We start from the raw sequence: 24,308 nt of genomic DNA, 5'->3' as shown, positions 1-24,308 counted from the left end.
GAATCCAGCCATCATTTCCGATTTTTAAAATGTTTTACAGCAAACACTATGTATTTCTATTAGCTAACCATAATAGCCAAACACACAACGGCACGTTTTCACCATGTTTCCACCGCATAGGTAGCTCTCACAAAATAGAGATAAAATTAATCACTAACCTTGAACAACTTCATCAGATGACAGTCTTATAACATGTTATACAATACATTTATGTTTTCTTCGAAAATGTGCATATTTGAGGTATAAATCATAGTTTTACATTGCAGCCACCATCACAAATAGCACTAAAGCAGCCAGAATAATTACAGAGCAACGTGAAATACATAAATACTCATCATAAAACATTTATGAAAAATACATGGTGTACAGCAAATGAAAGATAAACATCTTGTGAATCCAGCCAATATTTCCGATTTTTTTAAAAGTGTTTTACAGCAAACACTTTCTATTAGCTCATCACAATATCCAAACACACAAAGCTATTTTATCCACCGCCAGCATAGATTTCACAAAAACAGCAATATAGATAAAATTAATCACTAACCTTTGGACAACTTCATCAGATGACAGTCTTATAACATCATGTTCTACAATACATTTATGTTTTGTTCGAAAATGTACATATTTAGAGCTGCAAATCGTGGTTATACATTGTGAATATGTAGCAACAATTCACCAAAATCTCCGGAGATATTTTGGACAGTCATCTAATCAAAGAACTCATCATAAACTTCACTAAAAAATACATGTTGTACAGCAAATGAAAGATACACTGGTTCTTAATGCAACCGCTGTGTTAGATAAAAAAAAAAAAAAAAAACTTTATTACAACATACAAAAATAATTATTGTGAGACAGCGCTCACATATTCTACCCTCTGTTGGAGTGAACATATTCCACAGAAATACGAAATAACATCAGAAATTGTGTCTTACTTTTGCTGAGCTTCCATCAGAATGTTGTGCAAGGAGTCCTTGGTCCAGAATAAATCGTTGTTTGGTTTTAGAATGTCCATTTCTTCTGTCGAATTAAAAACCTTGGCTAGCCATGTGGCGCGAACATGCCCATCTTCTCTTGGCGCAAAGAACGGAAAATTCCAAAATTCCCAATAGACGTTGAATAAACTGATAAAACTCAATTGAAAAATCCTACTTTATGATGTTTTTCTCATGTATCAAATAAAATCAGAGCCGGAGATATTCGCCGTGTATACCGAACGCTTTTCAGAAGACAATGTGGAGCTCCTTCGCACGCTGTGGAAAACTGACAAAATGGCTGACCTGTCACTCCAAAAGCTCTTATTCGGCCTCAGATCAAGCTAGAATAGGCAGGCCCTGAAACAGTCTCGTTTTCCGATTTTTCACTTCCTATATGGAAGTTTGCTGCCAAATGAGTTCTGTTTTACTCACAGATATAATTCAAACAGTTTTAGAAACTTCATAATGTTTTCTATCCAATAGTAATAATAATATGCATATTGTATGATCTAGAACAGAGTACGAGGCCGTTTAATTTGTGCACGATTCTTTCCAAAGTGAAAACAGCGCCCCCCTATTGACAAGATTAAGAACAAAATATTATTTACTATGCCGGCCCGGATGACGCTGGGCGAATTGTGTGCCTCCCTATGGGACCCCCAATCACGGCCTGATGTCATACAGCCTGGATTCAAACCATGGACTGTATTGATGCCTCTTGCACTGAGATGCAGTTCCTTAGACTGCTGTGTGTGTGTTAACTGTACTAGAATGCTTAAAAGGCTGCTAAAATGTTAAAAATCTATTTGTTTTGGCAAGGACGATATCGGTGCATCACTATTATATATATATGTAGGGCTGGGCGATATGGCTAAAATATTACATTCTAAATTATTTCAATGGGTCTTTCTCCATTCTGATTTGTTTTATTCTGTTCAATTTAACTTCAATGTTAAATTTCCTGCATTTCCTGCACTAATTTGAGATCAATTCCACACTGCCACGATATGGACAAAAAAACTAGGCCTTATTTTTAACTAAATGTTGCATTTGCGGTTTAGATCAAAACACTTGGATGAACTTTTGCAATCATGGAAATACAACGTTTATTCTAATTCTATAGTTAGAATATAAATAATAGTGGGCACTTTGAATACAGTGTTTGACATAACGACTAATGAAAATGCCATGGACGAGTTATTGTGACAATGTAGGAACCAAAGTGATGTTCCGTGTTTCCTAGGGGACCCTATACTCTATGCCTACATTAAATCTTTATGTAGCCAACATATTCATGCTTTGCCTCATCCTCTTTGATTTAAAAGATACTGTTGCACAAACATGCTGATTTAGGCCTCCACCAGCACTGGTATCGGGCTGTATTAATGTTAGCTAGCCACGTTTGCGCTGAGTCAGTACTAGCCAGCTAACTAGCAATTAGCATTAGTGGCTAACATGGTTTAGCTTAACATGCTAAGAAAATACAAACTAGCTGTTTGCAGATGTAAAAACACAAACTAATATTGTAATTATAGAATGCTTGTGTATTTATAAGATTAAATTGGAAACAACATCGTTGTCAACAACATTGTTGCATGTGCTGCATTGACCATGCAGACTGAACGAAAGTGTCCCGATCTTGTGTTACGGCCCGGGATCGAACCGCTGAGCCATCCGGGAGCCAGCCCCCAATCAATTGAATTTACCGCAGGTAGACTCCAAGTTGGAGAAACATCTCAAGAATGATCAATGGAAGCAAGATGCAGCTGAGCTCAATTTTGAGTCTCATAGCAAAGGTCTGGATACTTACAGTGGGGAGAACAAGTATTTGATACACTGCCGATTTTGCAGGTTTTCCTACTTACAAAGCATGTAGAGGTCTGTAATTTTTATCATAGGTACACTTCAACTGTGAGAGACGGAATTTAAAACAAAAATCAAGAAAATCACATTGTATGATTTTTAAGTAATTAATTCGCATTTTATTGCATGACATAAGTATTTGATCACCTACCAACCAGTAAGAATTCCGGCTCTCACAGACCTGTTAGTTTTTCTTTAAGAAGCCCTCCTGTTCTCCACTCATTACCTGTATTAACTGCACCTGTTTGAACTCGTTACCTGTATAAAAGACACCGTGCCACCCACTCAATCAAACAGACTCCAACCTCTCCACAATGGCCAAGACCAGAGAGCTGTGTAAGGACATCAGGGATAAAATTGTAGACCTGCACAAGGCTGGGATGGGCTACAGGACAATAGGTAAGCAGCTTGGTGAGAAGGCAACAACTGTTGGCGCAATTATTCGAAAATGGAAGAAGTTCAAGATGACGGTCAATCACCCTCGGTCTGGGGCTCCATGCAAGATCTCACCTCGTGGGGCATCAATGATCATGAGGAAGGTGAGGGATCAGCCCAGAACTACACGGCAGGACCTGGTCAATGACCTGAAGAGAGCTGGGACCACAGTCTCAAAGAAAACCATTAGTAACACACTACGCCGTCATGGATTAAAATCCTGCAGCGCACGCAAGGTCCCCCTGCTCAAGCCAGCGCATGTCCAGGCCCGTCTGAAGTTTGCCAATGACCATCTGGATGATCCAGAGGAGGAATTGGAGAAGGTCATGTGGTCTGATGAGACAAAAATAGAGCTTTTTGGTCTAAACTCCACTCGCCGTGTTTGGAGGAAGAAGAAGGATTAGTACAACCCCAAGAACACCATCCTAACCGTGAAGCTTGGAGGTGGAAACATCATTCTTTGGGGATGCTTTTCTGCAAAGGGGACAGGACGACTGCACCGTATTGAGGGGAGGATGGATGGGGCCATGCATCGTGAGATCTTGGCCAACAACCTCCTTCCCTCAGTAAGAGCATTGAAGATAGGTCGTGGCTGGGTCTTCCAGCATGACAACGACCCAAAACACACAGCCAGGGCAACTAAGGAGTGGCTCCGTAAGAAGCATCTCAAGGTCCTGGAGTGGCCTAGCCAGTCTCCAGACCTGAACCCAATAGAAAATCTTTGGAGGGAGCTGAAAGTCCGTATTGCCCAGCGACAGCCCCGAAACCTGAAGGATCTGGAGAAGGTCTGTATGGAGGAGTGGGCCAAAATCCCTGCTGCAGTGTGTGCAAACCTGGTCAAGAACTACAGGAAACGTATGATCTCTGTAATTGCAAACAAAGGTTTATGTACCAAATATTAAGTTCTGCTTTTCTGATGTATCAAATACTTATGTCATGCAATAAAATGCAAATTAATTACTTAAAAATCATACAATGTGATTTTCTGGATTTTTGTTTTAGATTCCGTCTCTCACAGTTGAAGTGTACCTGTGATAAAAATTACAGACCTCTACATGCTTTGTAAGTAGGAAAACCTGCAAAATCGGCAGTGTATCAAATACTTGTTCTCCACACTGTATGTAAATAAGAGATTCCTGTTTTATTAATATATTTCTAAACTCGTGTAGATAGAGGAAAAAACATTTTAGAGGCTATAACTTAACAACATGTGGGTAAAGTCAAGGTGTCTGAATATGTTCCCAATGCGCTATCTCTGCTTAGGTTTGATAAACTAGTCTCCGGTGATAACACACATTGTTTGGGGGGGGGGGGGTGTGCAGGTCTGTCTGTTTTTTTAGGTGTGTGTGTGCGTGAGTATTTTGTATTTCATATTTGTGGTCCTGTGTTTTTTAGTGTGCGTGCATTTTCTTTCATGTATGCAGATGGAGCTGTTTGATCTTAGTGCTCTGATAAGCAGAGAGGGATCAAAGCTGTGTTGCTCCTGATCTCTGCTCCTCTCTCCCCTGTCACCACCGCTAAACCCTGAGATCAGACACCACCTGGCCTCTGCTAATTGATTTACAGATGCATTCACTGCAATTGATAAACCCAAACAGTCTTTGGTCTTGGCTGGTAAATGTTTCAATGTCTGATGTAGACAACTTAGAGCTATGAGCTCAACCTTTTTTAATTGAGTTTCACCGTACTTAATCACTTGCAATGAGGGACATTAGAAAGCTCTAAGCAGTTGACGCTCACGGTACTGCCAACAACAGATTATCAATGTAAAACTGGCCACTGTTTCTCTCTGGAGGGATAGACGCTGGGTGAGGATGTTTGCATGAGAACTCCCCCTACACTGTTGTCAAATCTACCTGTACCTCGCCAGGCTGCGGTGGAACAGGTGCTTGAGATGAAAGATAGGCTCTGCTAAAAAGGGAAGTTATTGGTTTGCGATGTAGATAAGTCTCTCCCCCAACTTGCACATCCACCCTGCTGAACACTGCTCATCTCCCTGACTAATCCAATACAATGGCTGCACCAGGTGATTGGCGTAGTTACATAAGACCATGAGAGCTGTAAACAAATTGAGAGGGTCATTCAAAATAATTGAGTCTCTGTGTGGGTGAGGTGGGGTTGTGTGATGGATGGGATAACAGTGAAACCAGACTACAGCGGCCTCATGTCCCAACTGGGTGTTAGATCCACAACCCTTTCCATGGCTTCCTTCCTCTTGTCACCCAGCCTCCTCAGTGTCTCCTTCAGTGTCTCCTTCAGTGTCACTCAATACATCGCCCTGTCCTTTACCCACTTTTTTCTCCTCGTCTTGCTCTCTTTGTCACCCACCTTCCTAGAAAATTACTTTTCTTTCTCTTTCCCCTCAAAAGAAAGGTTGGTGGCGTTAGTTATAAGATAGATATGAACTTATATGACAGGTGGTGCCCTTTCCCACTTCTGACACCACACTAAGGACGTGGAATGAAGGGCTTTGGTTAACCCCTCACTTTCCAATCCTAGAGTAACGAGTAACTATATACCAATAAGGAAGAGTATGTGAATATTCTCTGCTGTGAGTAAGGAGAGAAGTTGACTCTTGACTCAAATATTAATTCACTAAGTGCCATGTTAAAAGCAGCATCTGCTTTATGCCCTGACCCATCCATCCCCCTCACCTCTTGCCCTGAAGGGTGAGTCTGAGCTGACAGGCTGGGCTGGAGCTACTGTCTCCCATTGTCTGGAGCTCAGTGACCTTGGAAGTCTACCAGAAAGACCATTCCCACCTACCTTCCACGTTTTGTATTCATTTGTTTACTTGCCAGTAACCCTGCACAGTTTGTGGCACACACCAAAATTGTCCAGTCCGTCTCACACACACTGATTAGGTGCTCATCTACATACAGCCAAGCCAATCAGTGCGGTCGCTTCAGGTCAAAACCCAACCGCCACACCGGCCTCCCTTCTTTTCTTTTTTTTAGATTACATCAATGGTCAGATATCTGCCCTACTGTTACACCATAATAAACATGTTTTACATGAGCGGTTTCATGTGGACAGTTTATTACATTAAAAAAAAAAGTTACATATTTTTGTCCCACAATGTGTTTGCCAGCCATTGGTACTGGCTGCCTCCTGGTGGACTTTGGGTTCTCTGTAAGCATGGGGTCAGAGTAGAGTTCCTTTTGAGATTGTTGAAGTGTGGAAGCCCCCGGGGGGGCTATAAACACAGCGGTGGTGCTAACGAGTGGAGGGGACGACCTCAACATGAGCTGAGGCGCGTGCCAGAAACCTGAGACTGCCTTCACCACGTCGTCTGCTGTGGCTTTCACTTCAACCTTTAACCACGTCGTCTGGCTGTGTGGCTTCAACCCCCGTTAGAGGAAGAGGGCGACCAGGCGGGATCTAGAGTGGAAGCCACTGCTTAGCTGTTGTCAAGCCTAGGTTTTTCCTCCAGTGCTAACAGCATTCCCGGTCACTCTGCTACAGGTTGCCTGATTCAGAGATTCCCTTCCTCGTTTCTCTTTTCATCCACAGTTGGCTGTCAGGATCAAACATTCTGTGTGATATTTCCTAAAACATCACAACAGCAGCAGTTCTTTCGCCAGCTCTCCTTCCAGGGCTTTTTTTTTTTTGTCTAAGTGATTTGACGTCACCACTCACCACCCTCCCTTTCAGCATTCAGACCCTCACCAACCAACTGCTACTGTTGCCATGGCAATAACCCTGCCCCCTTCAAGCCACAACATCCTGTATATAGGAATCAAACAAGCGCTCTCTCTTTCCCTTGCTCTCTCACTACACGTCCACCATGGCAGGTGACTGTCAGAATAGGTGAAACGACCCAGGAAACTGCAGGCCTACGTGTAGCCTCAACAGGGAGTAGTAGGAGTACTGGCCACTGATGTTTCTGGACCCCCCCATGTAGACTTAGCCCTGGGTGAATGTTTACCAGGACAGGAGGGGTGACATGACCTGCTTTTTTCCCCCCCTCCACTTGTGGTCTGCAGTAACAAGTTTTACACAGCTCCACACAAGCATACAGGAGCACCACTGCAGCTAAGGCCAGGTTCCATGTCACCAATGCGTGCTCCTGCATTAGTGACTGTTAATCTTTGTGCTGAAAATGATTGCCTTGGCCTTTGTGGGCTGAAGTTTGTGTTGCTTCCCATTTATCTCTCGGAGAGGAACGTTGAGACGCCGGGGGGATGGAAAGGGTCCTCAATCTGGAAGCAAAAGTCTGTCCCTTTCTCAGAAAGTTGACCAGCTAAATAAAGCTTCCTCCATGCTAATGGAGAATGACTTCTACAACCTCTAATGCAAGCTAGTTCACACTTCATTGCATTTTTAGAACCCCACGTCTGTCTGCAGTGGCGAGTCAGTTAAGGTTATCCAAACCACAGCGACATCCGAGGACACGGTGTGATACTCGGCTCTGCACTATGACTAATGGCACGGATAAGGTTGTGCGTTTCTGCTCAAACTGTTATTTATCTATGGAGTTATTAGGAAATTATCCTTAGTGACCCTGGTTTTTGGAGTAACCATTGATGGCACCAATCCATCCTACTCTTGTCAAACATGTTTTGAACAGCTTGTCTAATGATGACCTATTCTTACAGACGCTCTGCTCTCATTGTCATCAAAAGTAGGTTACCCTACTATTCATGACCCTCTTAACCAACCCGACGTGTATATTGGGAACACGCTCCACTATTAGCTAGTTTGGGTTAGGGGCATTTTGACAGTGGCTTTTTATAAATTGAGTCCACACAGGGTGGGAGAAATATTTAGTATATTCTGCACATGTATTTGTTGTTGAGCTACCCTCATCTCACACATCCCAATCCATCCTTCAATCTCGTCCTGTTGAGATTGATCTAGTTTGAAGCCTGGCGGGTGATAATGATGTTTTGACAGCCACCAAGGATGAAGAGGATAGTGCTCCAATTTAAACTTTACTGCTGGAGTTGGTACAGCTAAGGCCAGACTTTTATCAGAATGTTTGGAGGGATAAATCTAGAAAATAAGTAGCTGCTTCTCTTGCCTAGTTCCATGAGGCCCATAGCAGAGACTCCTGCCCAGCAGCGTTTCCATCGAAACCCCAACTACTGCACTGTAGAACTGATCAAAATGGTTTTCCCTTTTCTGGATGCATGTTTGGCATAGGGCTGTCCCTGACAAAAAAAAAAACCTTGGTTGACCGAAAGTTGTCTGTTCTTTCGAACAACCCCCCCCCCCATTTTTTTAAAAAACTATATGCTTTCCTGATGCCGTAAGTGAACTGTTTGAAATAAGACACAAATGACTCGGGAGCCAGAGATCAAGATAACCAGAGAAAAAAACTTAACCTGACCCGACCATCCTCCCGTTCCTGCTGGCTTTTTCAAATTCTGCCTTTACTCTCCTGAAGTTGTCAGTAATAGGCTACACGAGGAGTCAGCAACCTTTCTCATGTGGAATGCCAATTTATCTTTCCCACCTGTGTGCCAGTGCTGGTTTTCATATGCACAGTTTCGTGGAACATTAGCGCTCCAAACTAAAGACAATGCCTAACTTGACAAACATTGTAGATTAGGAATTAATGGTAAATGTACTACTGGTGATATATGTAAAGGGGAATTGATCGACCCTAACAATCAAGGCAAACAATTCACACAATGATGTCGTGAAACAATGAATGTGCACAAATTGTCAGGAGAGCACATTCTGGAGAGAGAAGTGCGTTTTAGCCACACTCCCCTTGGACTGTGCCATCCACACGGCCTCCAACGGATTAGTTCACTGAGATGGGCACGAATCAGACGGTTGTCTCGTGTGCCATAAAAATAATATAGATATTTGCTACTGCTCGACAAAAACTAAATCTTGGTCGACCAACAGCCCGTCGACTAATTGGGGTCACCCCTAGTTTTGCATGTCGTACAGTAGGCCTTCCTGATCTTCAGGCTTTGTCTATATGAAGTAGTTGGACTAAATACACAGTAAAACTACATCTGAATAAGCCCTTATAAATTCTGCATTCTTAATCAAACCCCACTACCTAAAGCAACTTATCAATCCCATTTTATCTTCTGTATGTAAAGTCTTTTGTCTGTAATGTGTTTTTTGTTGTCTGACCCCAGTAAGACTAGCTGTTGCCATTGGCGTCGGCTAATGGGGATCCTAATAAATCAAATCATATGAAACCTAATTTGGAAATCCCTGTGTTGTTCTTTCAGGCTGACAGCAGGATACACTGTTACCCTCTCAGCTGTAACTAATAAATGTCAAGAGCCTTGAATAGCATCTTGTTCCTGTCCCATTTCAGTGGTGCAAAGAATTGTTTGGTAATGGGAGATTTACATTTTACCAAAGCCCTGTTTTAGTGGAAAGAATGAGCTGCCTTCTATTTCAGTCCCCCGCCCGTCCAGTGGAAAGTTCATCGCTTTATCTGCAAAAATGTTTCGTTTGATGTCATTAGCCTTCATTCTGCATGTATTAGTGAGCCAGTGGTTTCGTGTGGGGAGAATTGGATGTTACCTGTGAACGTCATTAGTTTTTACTCTTTTTCACATGAAATAACTTGTTTTATAAAGCCGTAATCCATTTACTGAAGGTATCCTCACCAGTATAATCAACTCAAAGACCTGTTTTTAAAAAGGCTCTAGTTGTACTTAATGGTTTCTCCCTACATTGTTTTTCTCCACAGTTGGCGACAAAGTTCCTGCAGATATTCGACTGACCTCTATCAAATCCACAACCCTGAGGGTGGACCAGTCCATTCTGACAGGTGAGTCATACTTTTCAATCTTTGTCTTTGCCATTGCTCTTGCAGCCAGAAAAGCATTGCAGCCAAAAAAGCATTGCAAGAACGAAATGTTCCAGGGATTCATAGTCTGAAGGTTATTTACCCCTTTTTTTTGTGTAGAGCTTGTATGTAGTTGGGTTATATGGGCTGATGAAGAGCTCCAGGTTGAGTCACCAATTGAGGATGACCCTGAAACGGTCAATGTGAGAACAATGATAATTTCTCTCACTGATCATTTATTCGAGAGTCAGCAGTGCTTAGGCAATGCAGTGTAGAGGAGGATGGACTGATAGAGGGAGGGAAAGACAGACCGAAGGTTATGAGAAGGTAGTCTATTGTATCTGTTGGCGTTGATTATTTTCTGTCGATTTGTGAAAAATCATTCACGTGAGATGGTAAGGACTAAGAGGTTGCAACCTTGCATGATGTTAAAGCACCGCGCCCTCTCATGCAATGCCATGCCAATTGGCCACATGGTGGTGTTGTAACAAGCGATTGAAAATGCTAACTTCTTAACGGTCACACCCCTCACCCTGTTTGAGCTAGAGTACTGAAATTTGGTATAACGGTCCCTCACAAGGAACAAATTTGCCTCAAGGACCCATAAGGTCTGCCATGAAGGATTTCTGCCATTTTGAATTTTGTTTAAAAAACTTAAAACGCTACTCTGGCACCTAATGACCAATCTGCACAGAACTTGGTATCTATGGACCAAGCACTCACAAATGACTTGATGACCAAGCACTCACAAATGACATTTTTCCAGGATATCATCTCAAACAACATGACTAATAAACATTCATGTTGGCGTGGTCTGGCACGTGAAGGCATAGAACTCTGACACGGATATTCATTTGACATTTTAGTCATTTAGCAGATGCTCTTATCCAAAGCGACACAGTGGTGAGTGCATACATTTTCGTACTGGGAGTTGAACCCACAGCCCTGGTGTTGCAAGCGCCATGCTCTACCAACTGAGCCACATGTGACCCATCGTATTGTAACAAATCCTGGTACACATGTTCCATACTTTGTCGAGACTTAACATATCGCTCACATTCATATCGACCACACGGTGTCGCTATAACGGGCATATTTTTATCTCAATCTGTTTGACTCAGTGATGACATTTGGCACACACTCAGCGATTTTGAGTCTTAACTATAAAGAATGGGTCAGTTTAGCCTCATGGTAACGATGTTGGACAGGAAATATCAGTCATGCAAGCTCATTGGCTCACAGTGGCCATGTTTGAGCATGAGTCTAGGAAAATATTGTGTTGGAAGATGTGCTTCTATATATGCTATATACCTATTTTGGTGCTGAGCGGTTCTGTAGTAAACATAATTTGAAAATGGTCCAAATAACATCAAAATAATATCGTAGGATCAGTTTGAGTTCTGATATTTGGCAAGCGTAAACGGTACAGAAGTAGCTCGTCCCAGGGCAATATGTGCAATTTTTCCTGATGGTGGCACAGTGGGCCACAGCTGCTTGCAGCTACGCTACATGGCCCATGCCCAGTCAGTTGAAATCCATATATTAGGGCCTAATGAATTTAATTCTATTGACTGATTTAATAATATGAACTGTAACTCAGTAAAATCTCAGGAATTGTCACATGTTGGGGTTTTATTTTTGTAAAGCGTGAACTATTTTCACACACACTACATGGCACACTACAAAAGTATGTGGACACCTTCAAATTAGTGGATTTGGCTATTTCGGCCACACGTTGCTGAAAGATGTATAGATTCTAGCACACAGCCAATTCAATCTCCATAGACATTGGCAGTAGAATGTACTGAAGAGCTCAGTAACTTTCAACGTGACACCGTCATAGGATGCCACCTTTCCAACAAGTCAGTTTGTCACATTTCTGCCCTGCTAGAGCTGCCACGGTCAACTGTAAGAGCTGTTATTGTGAAGTGGAAACGTCTAGGTGCAACAATGGCTCAGCCGCAAAGTTTGTGTGGCCTACCACTAACAGAACGGGACCCCTGAGTGCTGAAGGGCGTAAAAATCGTCTGTCGTCAGTTGCAACGCTCCCCACCGAGTTCCAAACTGCAACGTCAGCAATAGAACTGTTCGTCGGGAGCTTCGTGAAATGGTTTCCATGGTGGCGCAGCCGCACACAAGCCTAAGATCACCATGCACATTGCCAAGCGTCGGCTGGAGTGGTATAACACTTGCTGCCATTGGACTGTAGCAGTGGAAACGCTTTCTCTGGAGTGATGAATCACGCTTCCCCATCTGACAGTCTGACCATTGGCACAAAGCGTGGTCCATACAAAAATGGTTTCTCGATCTGTGTGGAAGAACTTCACTGATCAGAGCCCTGACCTCAACCCCATTGAACACATTTGGGATGAATTGGAATGCTGACTGTGAGTGAGCCAGGCCTAATCGCCCAACATCAGTGGCCGACCTCACTAATGCTCTTGTGGCTGAATGGAAGCAAGTCCCTGCAGCAATGTTCCAACATCTAGTGGAAAGCCTTCCCTGAAGAGTGGAGGCTGTTAAAACAGCAAAGGGGGGACAAACTCTATATTAATGCCCATGACGAGCAGGTGTCCACACTCCTTTGGAGTTTGTGGTATTTCAGCTCCCCCCCCCCCATTCATGGCTATAATCTGTGAAAAACGGTGCAACACTTGCTGACCTGATTACCCACTAGGCCTTGCTTTCCCCTGCAGTGCAGATTCAGGAGTGTGAAAGTCTTTTGCATGCAGCGTTTTGTAATTGGCAGCCATGCTCAGTCAGCTGTGAAGTCAACACACCTGTCAACCTGTCACCTCATTGCTCTGTGTAAGGGCTGCGTTTGATCCTTACTCATCCCTCTTTTTGTCCTTCTGCAGGAGAGTCTGTCTCTGTGATCAAGCACACTGACCCGGTGCCTGATCCCCGGGCTGTCAACCAGGACAAGAAGAACATGCTCTTCTGTGTGAGTCTTTTAGAAAACCTTGAAATACCTCTCTCCTCCCTTCCCCTTTCATCTTCTCTTGCCTCTTCATTACATGATCCTCTTTCTCTTTTAGCTAACCCAAGACTTATGTCCTCTGTTCCCTCATCTCCTTTACATGTTCCTCTCTGGGATTTTGATAGCTGGCCTCTTATCCTTAACCCCTTGTCTGCTTCTTCCCCGGTTCTTTTCTGCTCCTCCCTCACTTGTTCATGTCCCAATGTGTATTTGAGGTAATTACATCCCTCAGAAGTGTACACCTGTAGTTTCACCACCTCTCTTTTCTCCTCCACAGGGCACCAACATAGCAGCGGGTAAGGCGGTGGGAGTGGTGGTGGCCACGGGCGTCAACACGGAGATCGGGAAGATCCGGGACGAGATGGCGGCCACAGAGCAGGAGCGCACGCCGCTGCAACAGAAGCTGGATGAGTTCGGGGAGCAGCTGTCCAAGGTCATCTCCCTGATCTGCATCGCCGTGTGGCTCATCAACATTGGCCACTTCAACGACCCCGTCCACGGAGGCTCCTGGATCCGCGGCGCCGTCTACTACTTCAAGATCGCTGTGGCCCTGGCCGTGGCCGCCATCCCAGAGGGTAAGAGAGTGGGAAGAGGGAGTGAGGGGAAGCCGTCTATAGTATACAGAAAGCAATACATTGGGCTCCAGCGTTGTTAGTATGTCTAACTCCCCTCATCTCTCTCTTTACTAGGGCTGCCCGCTGTCATCACCACTTGCCTGGCTCTGGGAACCCGCCGCATGGCCAAGAAGAACGCCATCGTCCGCAGCCTGCCCTCTGTGGAGACCCTGGGCTGCACCTCGGTCATCTGCTCGGACAAGACCGGTACCCTCACCACCAACCAGATGTCTGTCTGCAGGGTGAGTCCCCATCCGCAGAGCACCGTGGGGGGAGTAGGGGCGGTTGATAAGTATTATGGTTACGTCTGACTCTCAGGGTCGTATTCAGATTATTAAAACTAACATTACCGTAGTAGTGAAAAATATAAATCATTCTAGCTGTATTTGTGCTACAGCCTAGTCACTATATGAAAAGCATCTCCTGCTGCTCAATGTGAAAGCCGTGATTAAAAACACCACCTCACACCTGGCCTCCTAGGACAAGCTTTCTGCACTAGCAGGTAGGGGTCCAGCTGAGATAAACAGAGCCTACAGCAGCCTCTTCCACACTTTAAGCTCTCTAAACTCATCTTTTACTTTATGTAGCTGTAAACCTGCGTAAGGAGAAGGCCATGTTCTTGCCAACCGTGAACAATCCATTCAGTGAAAACATTGACAATGATTTGGCATCATCCCTGGAAATAAATCAGTCTTGACAGCATCTGCTGACAGTGTGGATTTATCCCCGGGGTGTTGAAGGGCAACACTTTATAATGAAGGATTCATTTATTTGCAAGCACGGTTTAAATGAGATTGGAAAGAGGAGGCTATGAAATTTCGCTGTTCCCGTATTCATTGAATTCTACCCTATTAGATAGATTAAATCCATCTGCCGAACTCTGTACCTTCCTGCCCCCACCTTGTGTGACTCATCGCCAGTCTGAGGGCAGTGAAAAGACCGTAATGCGTTATCACCCCTCCCTCAGTCCCCCAGCCTGTTTCCCCAATGGTCTCCTCTGCTGCTATTCTCTTCCACTACATCACTCCTGCCCTCTTCTCACGTTTAAATCCCTATTTCTTATATTCTTCATCCCGCTACCTCCACTCCTCTCCCCCTCTCTCTCATGCAGTATTATGATCTTTATGCAGCAGTCAGTCACTTGCAGTAGTGTTGCATAACTGACCTTGTGTTTTAGTTCTGTCCTTCTCCCCTCTAACATAGTAGCGTGATGCAGTTCTTGGAATTCGGGGGGGGGGGGGTTTGAAGCAACATTTTGTTTACGTTGTCTAATTGTTTTCCAATGCAAAGGTTCCTAGCATAATGCACTTTTGAACTATTCCTGTATCAATACTGCAATTCGGCTGCTGTGTGAGAGGGGTAGCTCTAAAATTAGCCGGCTGGAGTAGAGGAATGTTAATTTATTCTGTGATTTTGGTAAAGCATTCCTGATGTCACAGCTCTTTGAAGTCTGTACTGTGCCTCAGGAGAGAAGGGGAAAGAACACCGGTTCATCCTTTTATTTGGATATTTCTCCGTCTCTCATCCTGCCTCGATTCTTTGCAGAGCAGACGCCTGGGAGATGAGTCTCACTCAGTGTGTGCGCGTATCTCTCTGTTGCATGCCAGCTGTGGAGGCGGCAGGCTTGCCCTCTTACTCACGCTCTGTTTTCTCTCACGCACATGCTCCCTCTCTCTCCCTTTGTTTCAGTTTTCTCACTGCTCTTTCTCTCCTCTCACCCTGTCCCTGTCTGCTTTCTCTCTCCTCCTCACTCTCTTTCTCTCCCCTGTTCCGCCTCCTTGCTGGTTTGTCTGTTTTTGTTCCTTATGGAGAACTAATGTCCTGCTCCTCTGTCACATTGTGTGGGCTACCATTCATTTACATAGAGATGACATCCACGCTTTCATCCCAGCACGGATGTAAATTGGTTACCCTTGTCTACCCTGCAGTGAGAACACCTCTTCAAGAGACCTACAGCCACCAGTGTAAAGTGTGCTTAATCCTTAGTGGTTTTATTCCCAGGCGCAGTAGAATTGATTTCATTCATTTGCCTAAGGCTATTATGGTTTGTCAGTGCTCTACTTGTATTGCAGTTACCTGCTGCACCCTACTGGGTAGGCTGCTACTACTGCATGTAGATCAATGGACTCTTCAGTGTTAGGTTGATTCAAGGGATCTAGATAACTACTGGTCCAGAACTGTTGCTGTGTGACTTGTAACCTGACAGATTCTCTCCCTGTGTTTGTTCTAGATGTTCATTATTGACCAGGCAGAGGGCAATAGCTGCTCCCTGAAGGAGTTCACCATCACTGGCTCCACATACGCCCCTGAGGGACAAGTGTGAGTAATTAGAGTACACACACACAGTCAAGGAAACATGTTGTGTAGTCTCATTGTCAATACACAAATACAACCTACCTCAGCTCACTGTTCCCCCTTTTTCATGGCTGTTGTCTTTTATTCCAGGTACCATGATGGTAAACCAGTCAAGTCCTCCCAGTATGATGGATTAGTGGAGATGGCCTCTATCTGTGCCCTGTGTAACGACTCCTCCCTGGATTACAATGAGGTTTGTGTCCTTTACAAACTTCACTGTTCGGTACTTTTCAACCAGCCGGAACCTGTCACACAAATCAGTGATTGATTTATTGGTTTGAATATCAGTAGTCTTCACTATTCTTTTTGTGGATATACAAGTAAACTGGTTTTTAGTTGTTCATCGCTACGATCTTGCTAATAAGTGTGTGCTTTCTCCTCAGACCAAAGGTGTGTATGAGAAGGTGGGCGAGGCCACAGAGACTGCCCTCACCTGTCTGGTGGAGAAGATGAACGTGTTCGACACCAACCTCAAGGGCATGTCCAAGATCGAGAGAGCCAACGCCTGCAACTCCGTAAGCTACTGTTTGCTACTCTCTCAATCCCAACATGTTCCTCATGTGAAGTATTATACAACTGAGTGTTGGTCCCAAATGTCACCCTATTCCCTTTATTGTGCACTGCTTTTGACCCAGGCCCTATGGGCCCTGCTGGTCAAAAGTAGTGCACTATATAGGGAATAGGGTGCCTTCAAGGATGCTGACTGAGTGTGGTCCCCCCCCCAAGTTGTGCTGTTCCACTCCTCCAGTTAAGGATGTGTTGGTGTTTCCTCTCTGTGTGGTACAGGTGATCAAGCAGCTGATGAATAAGGAGTTCACCCTGGAGTTCTCCAGAGACAGGAAGTCCATGTCTGTGTACTGCACCCCCAACAAGGCCCGCTCCTCCATCGGCAAGATGTTCGTCAAGGTAACAATGAGGAGCCACCCACAGTATAGCTTGCATAGTAGACCACCTGGACACCTGAGAAATTCCCTATATGGTGCACAACCTTTTGAATAGGGCACTATATAGGGTGCCATTTGGGATGCAGGTCTAGATGCCACTTCATAATTACTATGATAAATTATAGGATCTGTTTCTGTACCATATTACTTTAGTAGTGTCTATTTAAACAATAAGGCCCAATGGGTGTGTGGTATATGGCCAATATACCAGGCTAACAGTGCCTGGGCACAGCCTGCAGAGTGTCTGGACACAGCCCTTAGCTGTGGTATATTGGTCATATACCACAAACCCCCAATGTTCCTTATTGCTGTTATTAACTAGTTACTTTACTTGAAACTTTACTTGGAACAGTAAACAAGTATTTTTGCATCATACCTATGGTATATTGTTTGATATACACATGGTTGAAATGCTATTTCAGACAATCAGCATCCATGACCGAAACTACCTGGTTTATAATGAAGCAATAAGGCCCGAGCGGGGGAGTGGTATATGGCCAATATATCACGGCTAAGGGCTGTTCTTGGGCACGACGCAATGCCTGGATACAGCCCTTAGCTGTGGAATATTGGCAATATACCACAAACACCCGAGGTGCCTTATGAACTGGTTACAAACGTAATTAGAGCAGTAAATGTTTTGTCATACCTGTGGTATACAGTCTGATATACTACGGCTTTCAGCCAGTCAGCATTCAGGTCTCGAACTACCCGGTTTATAATTGTAGTTTAATCTACAGTATGTAGTAAATGAGCTGAGGCTGATGCTTTATTTCCCCTGGTTTGACTTCCTCTCGCTCTCTCTTTCCAGGGAGCCCCAGAGGGAGTGATTGACAGGTGCACTCACATCCGTGTAGGAGGGAAAAAGGTGCCATTGACCCTGGGCATCAAGGACAAGGTGTTGTCAGTGATCAGGGAGTACGGGACGGGGCGTGACACCCTGCGCTGCCTGGCTTTGGCCACAAAGGACAACCCCGTCGCCAAAGAGGACATGGTGCTGGAAGATTCAAACCGCTTCATTGAATACGAGGTGAGAGAATGGAGGGAGAAGGGGTCTTAATGAAGTGAGTGACAGGAATAGCAGGGCATTTATTCAGAGAAGTGATTTAAGACTAGCCTAGCCCGTAGGCCTATATGTTTTAAAAAGATTTGTATTACAACTAAAGTGGCCAAATAACTTAAAATAAATCAGCTTTACAAGGGGTGTAGAGCCTAACTTGCATATATAAGCAGTGAGTGATTTTCAAGTTTGGGGAAGATCATTTTCACCATAACTGTACATGCATAATCGCAGTCACTTTTGATAATGGAACATTTTGTGTTTGTAACCTCCTACCATGTGCGCATTGCTGAGCTCATGCCTTTAAAGTAACTTTTTTCAAATCATCGTTAGTTTTTTTTAAATTTATTTTTATTTATCCATCCGTTATTTTACCAGGTAAGTTGACTGAGAACACGTTCTCATTTACAGCAATGACCTGGGGATTATTAGGTGACCGTGATGGTTTGATGGCCAGATTGGGAATTTAGCCAGGACACCGGGGTTAACACCCCTACTCTTAAGATATGTGCCATGGGATCTTTAATGACCACAGAGAGTCAGGACACCCGTTTAACATCCCATCCGAAAGACGGCACCCTACGCAGGGCAGTGGGATATTTTTTTGACCAGAGGAAAGAGTTCCTCCTACCGGCCCTCAAACACCACTTCCTGCAGCATCTGGTCTCCCATCCAGGGGCTGACCAGGACCAACCCTGCTTAGCTTCAGAAGCAAGCCAGCAGTGGTATGCAGGGTGGTACGCTGCTGGCCTATTAGTCACGTCATGCAGCCTTACAATGTATTACAAATATAATCATATAGCCCCATGTTTGGAGAACTAAAGTTACATTAATAACTCTAAATTAAGCATATAGGAGAACCTGTTTCTTTGTTAACCGCTCAACTGAGAGTAGCCGCATGTGCTCACTCCCTCAAATCGTTTGGAGAAAATATCCTTTCTATTTTATTCAGCTTTGTTCAATTGTATTCTTCATACCAGAAAATGCCACAGAATCCTAAGCAAATCTTGTCTGCTAAATTAACTAGTGTAGCCCACAGCCATTTGGCATAGCCAGATGAGGACAACTCGGTATGCTATTCTGTTCTTCTGAAATCGACTACATTTTCTTCATATCATGCTTCTTCAGACCTGTCTAAAATAAATCATGGCTTTATTGTGAAGGTGTAGGCTATATTACTTTTTAAAATGTAGATGTTTCAAAGGTCTGCATCCGTGACTTGTAGGCTGTGTGGAAGCAGGAGATGCTAAATGTGTTTGTTAATTAACGGTTAATTATCGTGAGACCGACAGTTAATTGCTTGACAATCACCGGGTGCTGAAACTTTGACCGCCACAGCCCCAAGTACAACTAATAACACTTTAAACTTGATGAGGCTGCAAAGTAATTATATAAGTGTATATTTCAGAAATGTATAATTTTGGTCATTGGATGAGGCGTGAGTGAGCCAAAGCCAGGACTCTAGTCTGGTCTGACTGTCCCCCCGTGTCTCTCCCCAGACGGACCTGACGTTCGTGGGCTGCGTGGGCATGCTGGACCCCCCCAGGGCTGAGGTGGCTGCCTCCATCAAGCTGTGCCGTCTAGCTGGCATCCGCGTCATCATGATCACCGGCGACAACAAAGGCACGGCCGTGGCCATCTGCCGCCGCATCGGCATCTTCAGCGACCACGACGATGTCTCGTCCATGGCCTTCACCGGCCGTGAGTTTGACGACCTATCGCTGGCGGCCCAGCGAGACGCCGTGGTGAATGCCCGCTGCTTCGCCCGCGTGGAGCCATCCCACAAGTCCAAGATCGTGGAGTTCCTGCAGTCCATGGATGAGATCACAGCCATGGTGAGACATTGTCCACCTGAGACCTTCCTCATCAGTTTGTACTGAAACTCCACACTTTGTGGTTGGGCCTTCATGATTGATCAGCCCTCGGCATGTAATGTAACCTCGACTCAATCCAGTATGTGATTATTCTAAACGGTTGATTAACTGGTTAACCATGCCCTGTCCTTTCTCCATGGCCAGACTGGTGATGGAGTGAATGACGCCCCTGCTCTGAAGAAGGCAGAGATCGGCATCGCCATGGGTTCAGGCACGGCTGTAGCTAAGTCGGCCTCTGAGATGGTCCTGGCCGATGACAACTTCTCTACCATCGTGGCGGCTGTGGAGGAGGGCAGGGCCATCTACAACAACATGAAGCAGTTCATCCGCTACCTCATCTCCTCCAACGTGGGAGAGGTCGTCTGGTGAGGATCCCGACTGGCTCCCCATTTCCATTTGAAGGGCACTACTTTTGACCCAATAGGGAGGTGGTCAATAGTAGTGCACTATATAGGGAATAAAGTGTAATTTGGGACGCACACAGCATCTCCTCTCTTCAGCGGGGTAATCGATAAATGGTCCTCAGTGCTACGGTAACAAGCCACCATGTAAATGTTTTTCCATCATTCCTACAGCATCTTCCTGACCGCTGCTCTAGGCTTCCCTGAGGCTCTGATCCCTGTCCAGTTGCTGTGGGTCAACCTGGTGACGGACGGCCTCCCTGCCACAGCCCTGGGCTTCAACCCCCCCGACCTGGACATCATGAACAAGGTCCCCCGCAATGCCCGAGAGCCCCTCATCTCTGGATGGCTCTTCTTCAGATACCTCGCCATCGGATGTGAGTGGGCCTCTATAGAGCAACACATAAATATCCCTTCACCTTCATTGATTTTATTTAGTTGTATGTGTTTAGGCTGTTGTGTGTATCCAGATAGCCATGTGACTCCTGTGCTCTACCTCGTCAGGCTATGTGGGTGTGGCAACAGTTGGGGCTGCTGCCTGGTGGTTCGTTGCTGCTGCGGACGGACCCAGGATCACCTTTTACCAACTGGTAAGATGCCAATACAACACACACTCACACACTCACACACGCACAGTTACTCTTACTTGGCTGCTTTTCTCCTCTACCCACAGAGCCACTTCCTGCAGTGTGGTCCTGAGAACCCTGAGTTTGAGGGTTTGGAGTGTGAGCTGTTTGAGTCCCCCTACCCTATGACCATGGCCCTGTCTGTGCTCGTCACAATTGAGATGTGCAACGCCCTCAACAGGTCAGACTATGCCACTACATCTTTCACATTCCCTGTGTTATTTCACTGTTGCTTTAGGCTTGTCACTAGTGGTATAATGTTGTGAGATGTACATGGTGAAATTATGGGCAAATGGGTCTTCAGCCAGTGACTTAACCCAGTTCTTTCTCTCTCCCTCAGTGTGTCAGAGAACCAGTCCCTGCTGCGTATGCCCCCCTGGGAGAACATGTGGCTGCTGGGAGCCATCTGCCTCTCCATGTCCCTGCATTTTCTCATCCTCTATGTGGAGCCCCTGCCGGTGAGGTTACCTGCACTAATAATGGGCCCGAGGCTACCAGAAATGCTTTCTAGAAGAAGATATTATAATGCTAGTGTAATAGGTGAGATGGGTGGAGAAACTGCGAAAGCAGGAGAGGTTATTCGGCTCGCTCATGTTATCCTCTCCTCTACAGATCATCTTCCAGATCACCCCTCTGAACCTGACCCAGTGGCTGATGGTGCTGAAGCTCTCCCTGCCCGTCCTCCTGCTGGACGAGGTCCTAAAGTTAGCAGCCAGGAACTACATGGAGAACTACCCTGGTAAAGAGCTGGAGAAGCCCAGCAGCAAATGCTGCTCCCTGTTTGCTTGCATGGAGGGCATCTCCTGGCCCTTTGTGGCCCTCAGCCTCCCGCTGGTGCTGTGGATTTACAGCACCGACACTAACATGGCAGACATGTTCTGGTCCTGACTGACTTGAGCACAACCCTCTTCCTCCTGTGTGTGCGTAGCTAGAGTGAGTGTGTTTGTGTAGACTTAGTGTGTGCCTGTGTGCCTGCCGAGCATGCACGAGGACACAAACTAAACAAATAATATAAAAATGTAACAATTTAAAGTCCTGTTGAGTGTCAGTTGACCATCATGCCCATAGCTGTGGACTTTTTGCTGTTTCGAACGGAAAAAAAACTTGTCTGTTTTTATTGTTCATATTGCCTTTTTAAATGTGTATTTTTTTAATGATTTGGGATTGTAATTTTGTCTCATTTCACTACAGTAGAAATAATACATTCCTGTTTTCCGCTTCCCTTTTCACGAGTATACAAATTAGATATTTAAAAGCAGTCCATTGACCTGTACAGAGATTTAACACTATTGTATGCAACTGTTTTTGTTCATCACTTTGTGTAAACGATGGACAAGTCCCGGTTGGCAGGAGATGGGTGTGACGAGTTTGTGGAGTGATTGTATGCATTTCTGAAAACAAAAGTATCCTGAAAAATGAAAGCTGCATGTTCTTTGACCTAGCATGAACTGTATGTTTTTTCACTTACGATTTAGTCACGTCTCCCCACATCAATGTAAAAATGACCATGGATTTGTTTATTTTTAAACTGAACTCTTTGATTTTGAAAAGCCAGTATTTCTGCACTAGGCAGAGCACAGCTACCTCAATATGATCAATTTAGCTCATTTCTAGATGTTTTTACATACTTGGCTTTAGTCTCTATTCAACATTTAGTCAATATAGTTATGACGCCTGAGGTGCGCCCCTATTTCCTTGTGTAGAAAACCAACTTGACAAAAACCGATTGACCTTCCCTCCAACTTGTTTTAAAGGATGTAAATGTTGCCGTCTCTGTGGGACATGGGTTGATTCAAAGGAGAGCAAAGGCTACGAAACATTGATTTAAATGCAGGTTTTCCAATTGACTACTCAAACCATGAACTTCCAACAATAAATTTTTTTTCTACTTAAAACAAATACATTCATGAACCCTTTGAATCAATGTGTTTTTGTCTTTCTTTACCAGGAATAAGCTAATGGTGTCTAGATCATTTCTATACAGTGTTGGTTTTGGATGGGCACATACTTGAATATAGATAATGTACAAAGTCTTTGAATGCTTCATGCTTATTGGTCGCGACGTGGTTGTCAGGGTGTGTTTATACAGAACTCTGATCTAGAGTATTTTTCTCCCCTCTGGGGGGGCTTACAAGTCTGACAGGTGCCGTATACTTTTAGAATAGGAGTCCATACAATCACGTTATCGGCTTATTAAATGGGTCTGATTTTCAGCAATCCAATGTAGAAACTTCCCTCTGTGTGAAGCATGTCTTTTGGTAGAGGCCTTGGTTTGATTGCACTGTGTGTGTGTGTTTAACAACTACTTTCTCCTTCAATGCCTTCCACTGGCTTCCCTTTCGCTAGTGAGTATTACATTCTTCCTCCACATTTCTTAACACACCAATCGCTTATACATTTACATTTAAGTCATTTAGCAGACGCTCTTATCCAGAGCGACTATACCAAGAATTGATAAGACAACTGACTTAGCTCTTAAACTTTTGATTAACTGCAGGCATCAGCATATATTTGGCATTAAATAATTGACTTTGACCAGCTGAGCCCATCAGATCAATCCATTTCGGCTGTTCTTGTCATTTTGAGAGTGGTCTATCTGGTGCTCGGGCAGCTCTGCTGTCACTGTGATTTGATGACAGCTAGGGCTCCGCTCATCAGATTGAATTAACTTGTCTCTGACTGGCTATAGACTCAGGATGGGCTTTTGACTGTAAGGCTAAACGTTCTTTTTTTGTAATTTAGCGCACACTTAAACAGGACTGATAAGCTACTGATGTTGAGCATAGAAGTCTGATTCAGTTGGTTGTGGTTGATATTGAATCGAAGATATTTCAAATCTATATCATAAATCGAGTATGTCACCGTTCTTCTAACGGACTTTACCTGAGAACATCTTGTTTTCTTGCACATGAACAGTTTTTCACCTTAAGCTTATGCTGCCACACAATCACAGATATCAGTGTGGGTGTCATCTAGTGTTGTCTGCAAGAAAATATACTGTGCTGTACATTGTCTTTTGGAAATCCTGTTAAGAATTTATTTTCTGTGCTGATATTTGTACTCATCATATTTTCTTTCTCTACAGGTGAGGATTAAAACCTGCCATTCCATCTAGTCTGATAGTCTCTGCAAATATACTAACTGTCCTGTCCAGCATGTGTCCTGGGTAGCAGCGCACCTCTGATATCATGACCCGTACTCTATATGTAACCTGTGCAGACATGGGTACAATGCATTTACAGTATATTCACAATTATGAAAAAGATGACCAAATAGTAAGTGGAATGAGATGGTATAGGAATGTGGGTGAGGGTTAGAATGGTTCGAGGGTTTTTCTTTCTATTAATGTTAGACTGGGGAGAGATGATGCCATTTGGATTATTCTATACAGGGAAGCCTTCCATGTCCCTGAC

The 24,308-nt window shown here is 44.4% G+C and overlaps 1 protein-coding gene across 1 annotated transcript in view; it reads left to right on the top strand.

Annotated features, from left to right (window-relative positions):
* The window catches only part of LOC139551754 (sarcoplasmic/endoplasmic reticulum calcium ATPase 2-like), a 41,916-nt gene extending 19,101 nt beyond the window's left edge, over positions 1 to 22,815 (top strand). The window contains exons 6-21 of the mRNA XM_071363065.1: positions 9,943 to 10,023; positions 12,900 to 12,985; positions 13,299 to 13,596; positions 13,711 to 13,877; positions 15,866 to 15,954; positions 16,081 to 16,183; positions 16,374 to 16,505; positions 16,777 to 16,896; positions 17,746 to 17,964; positions 19,494 to 19,829; positions 20,013 to 20,233; positions 20,444 to 20,646; positions 20,774 to 20,859; positions 20,943 to 21,076; positions 21,236 to 21,353; positions 21,508 to 22,815. Coding sequence (XP_071219166.1) covers positions 9,943 to 10,023; positions 12,900 to 12,985; positions 13,299 to 13,596; positions 13,711 to 13,877; positions 15,866 to 15,954; positions 16,081 to 16,183; positions 16,374 to 16,505; positions 16,777 to 16,896; positions 17,746 to 17,964; positions 19,494 to 19,829; positions 20,013 to 20,233; positions 20,444 to 20,646; positions 20,774 to 20,859; positions 20,943 to 21,076; positions 21,236 to 21,353; positions 21,508 to 21,783 — 2,669 coding nt within the window. The 3' untranslated portion in view covers positions 21,784 to 22,815. The remainder of the gene's footprint in view (positions 1 to 9,942; positions 10,024 to 12,899; positions 12,986 to 13,298; positions 13,597 to 13,710; positions 13,878 to 15,865; positions 15,955 to 16,080; positions 16,184 to 16,373; positions 16,506 to 16,776; positions 16,897 to 17,745; positions 17,965 to 19,493; positions 19,830 to 20,012; positions 20,234 to 20,443; positions 20,647 to 20,773; positions 20,860 to 20,942; positions 21,077 to 21,235; positions 21,354 to 21,507) is intronic.
* The last annotated feature ends 1,493 nt before the right edge of the window (positions 22,816 to 24,308 follow it).

The sequence above is a fragment of the Salvelinus alpinus genome, chromosome 24, assembly GCF_045679555.1.
Source record: "Salvelinus alpinus chromosome 24, SLU_Salpinus.1, whole genome shotgun sequence".
Lineage (NCBI taxonomy): Eukaryota > Metazoa > Chordata > Actinopteri > Salmoniformes > Salmonidae > Salvelinus > Salvelinus alpinus.
This window is presented reverse-complemented; position numbering and strand designations above follow the sequence as displayed.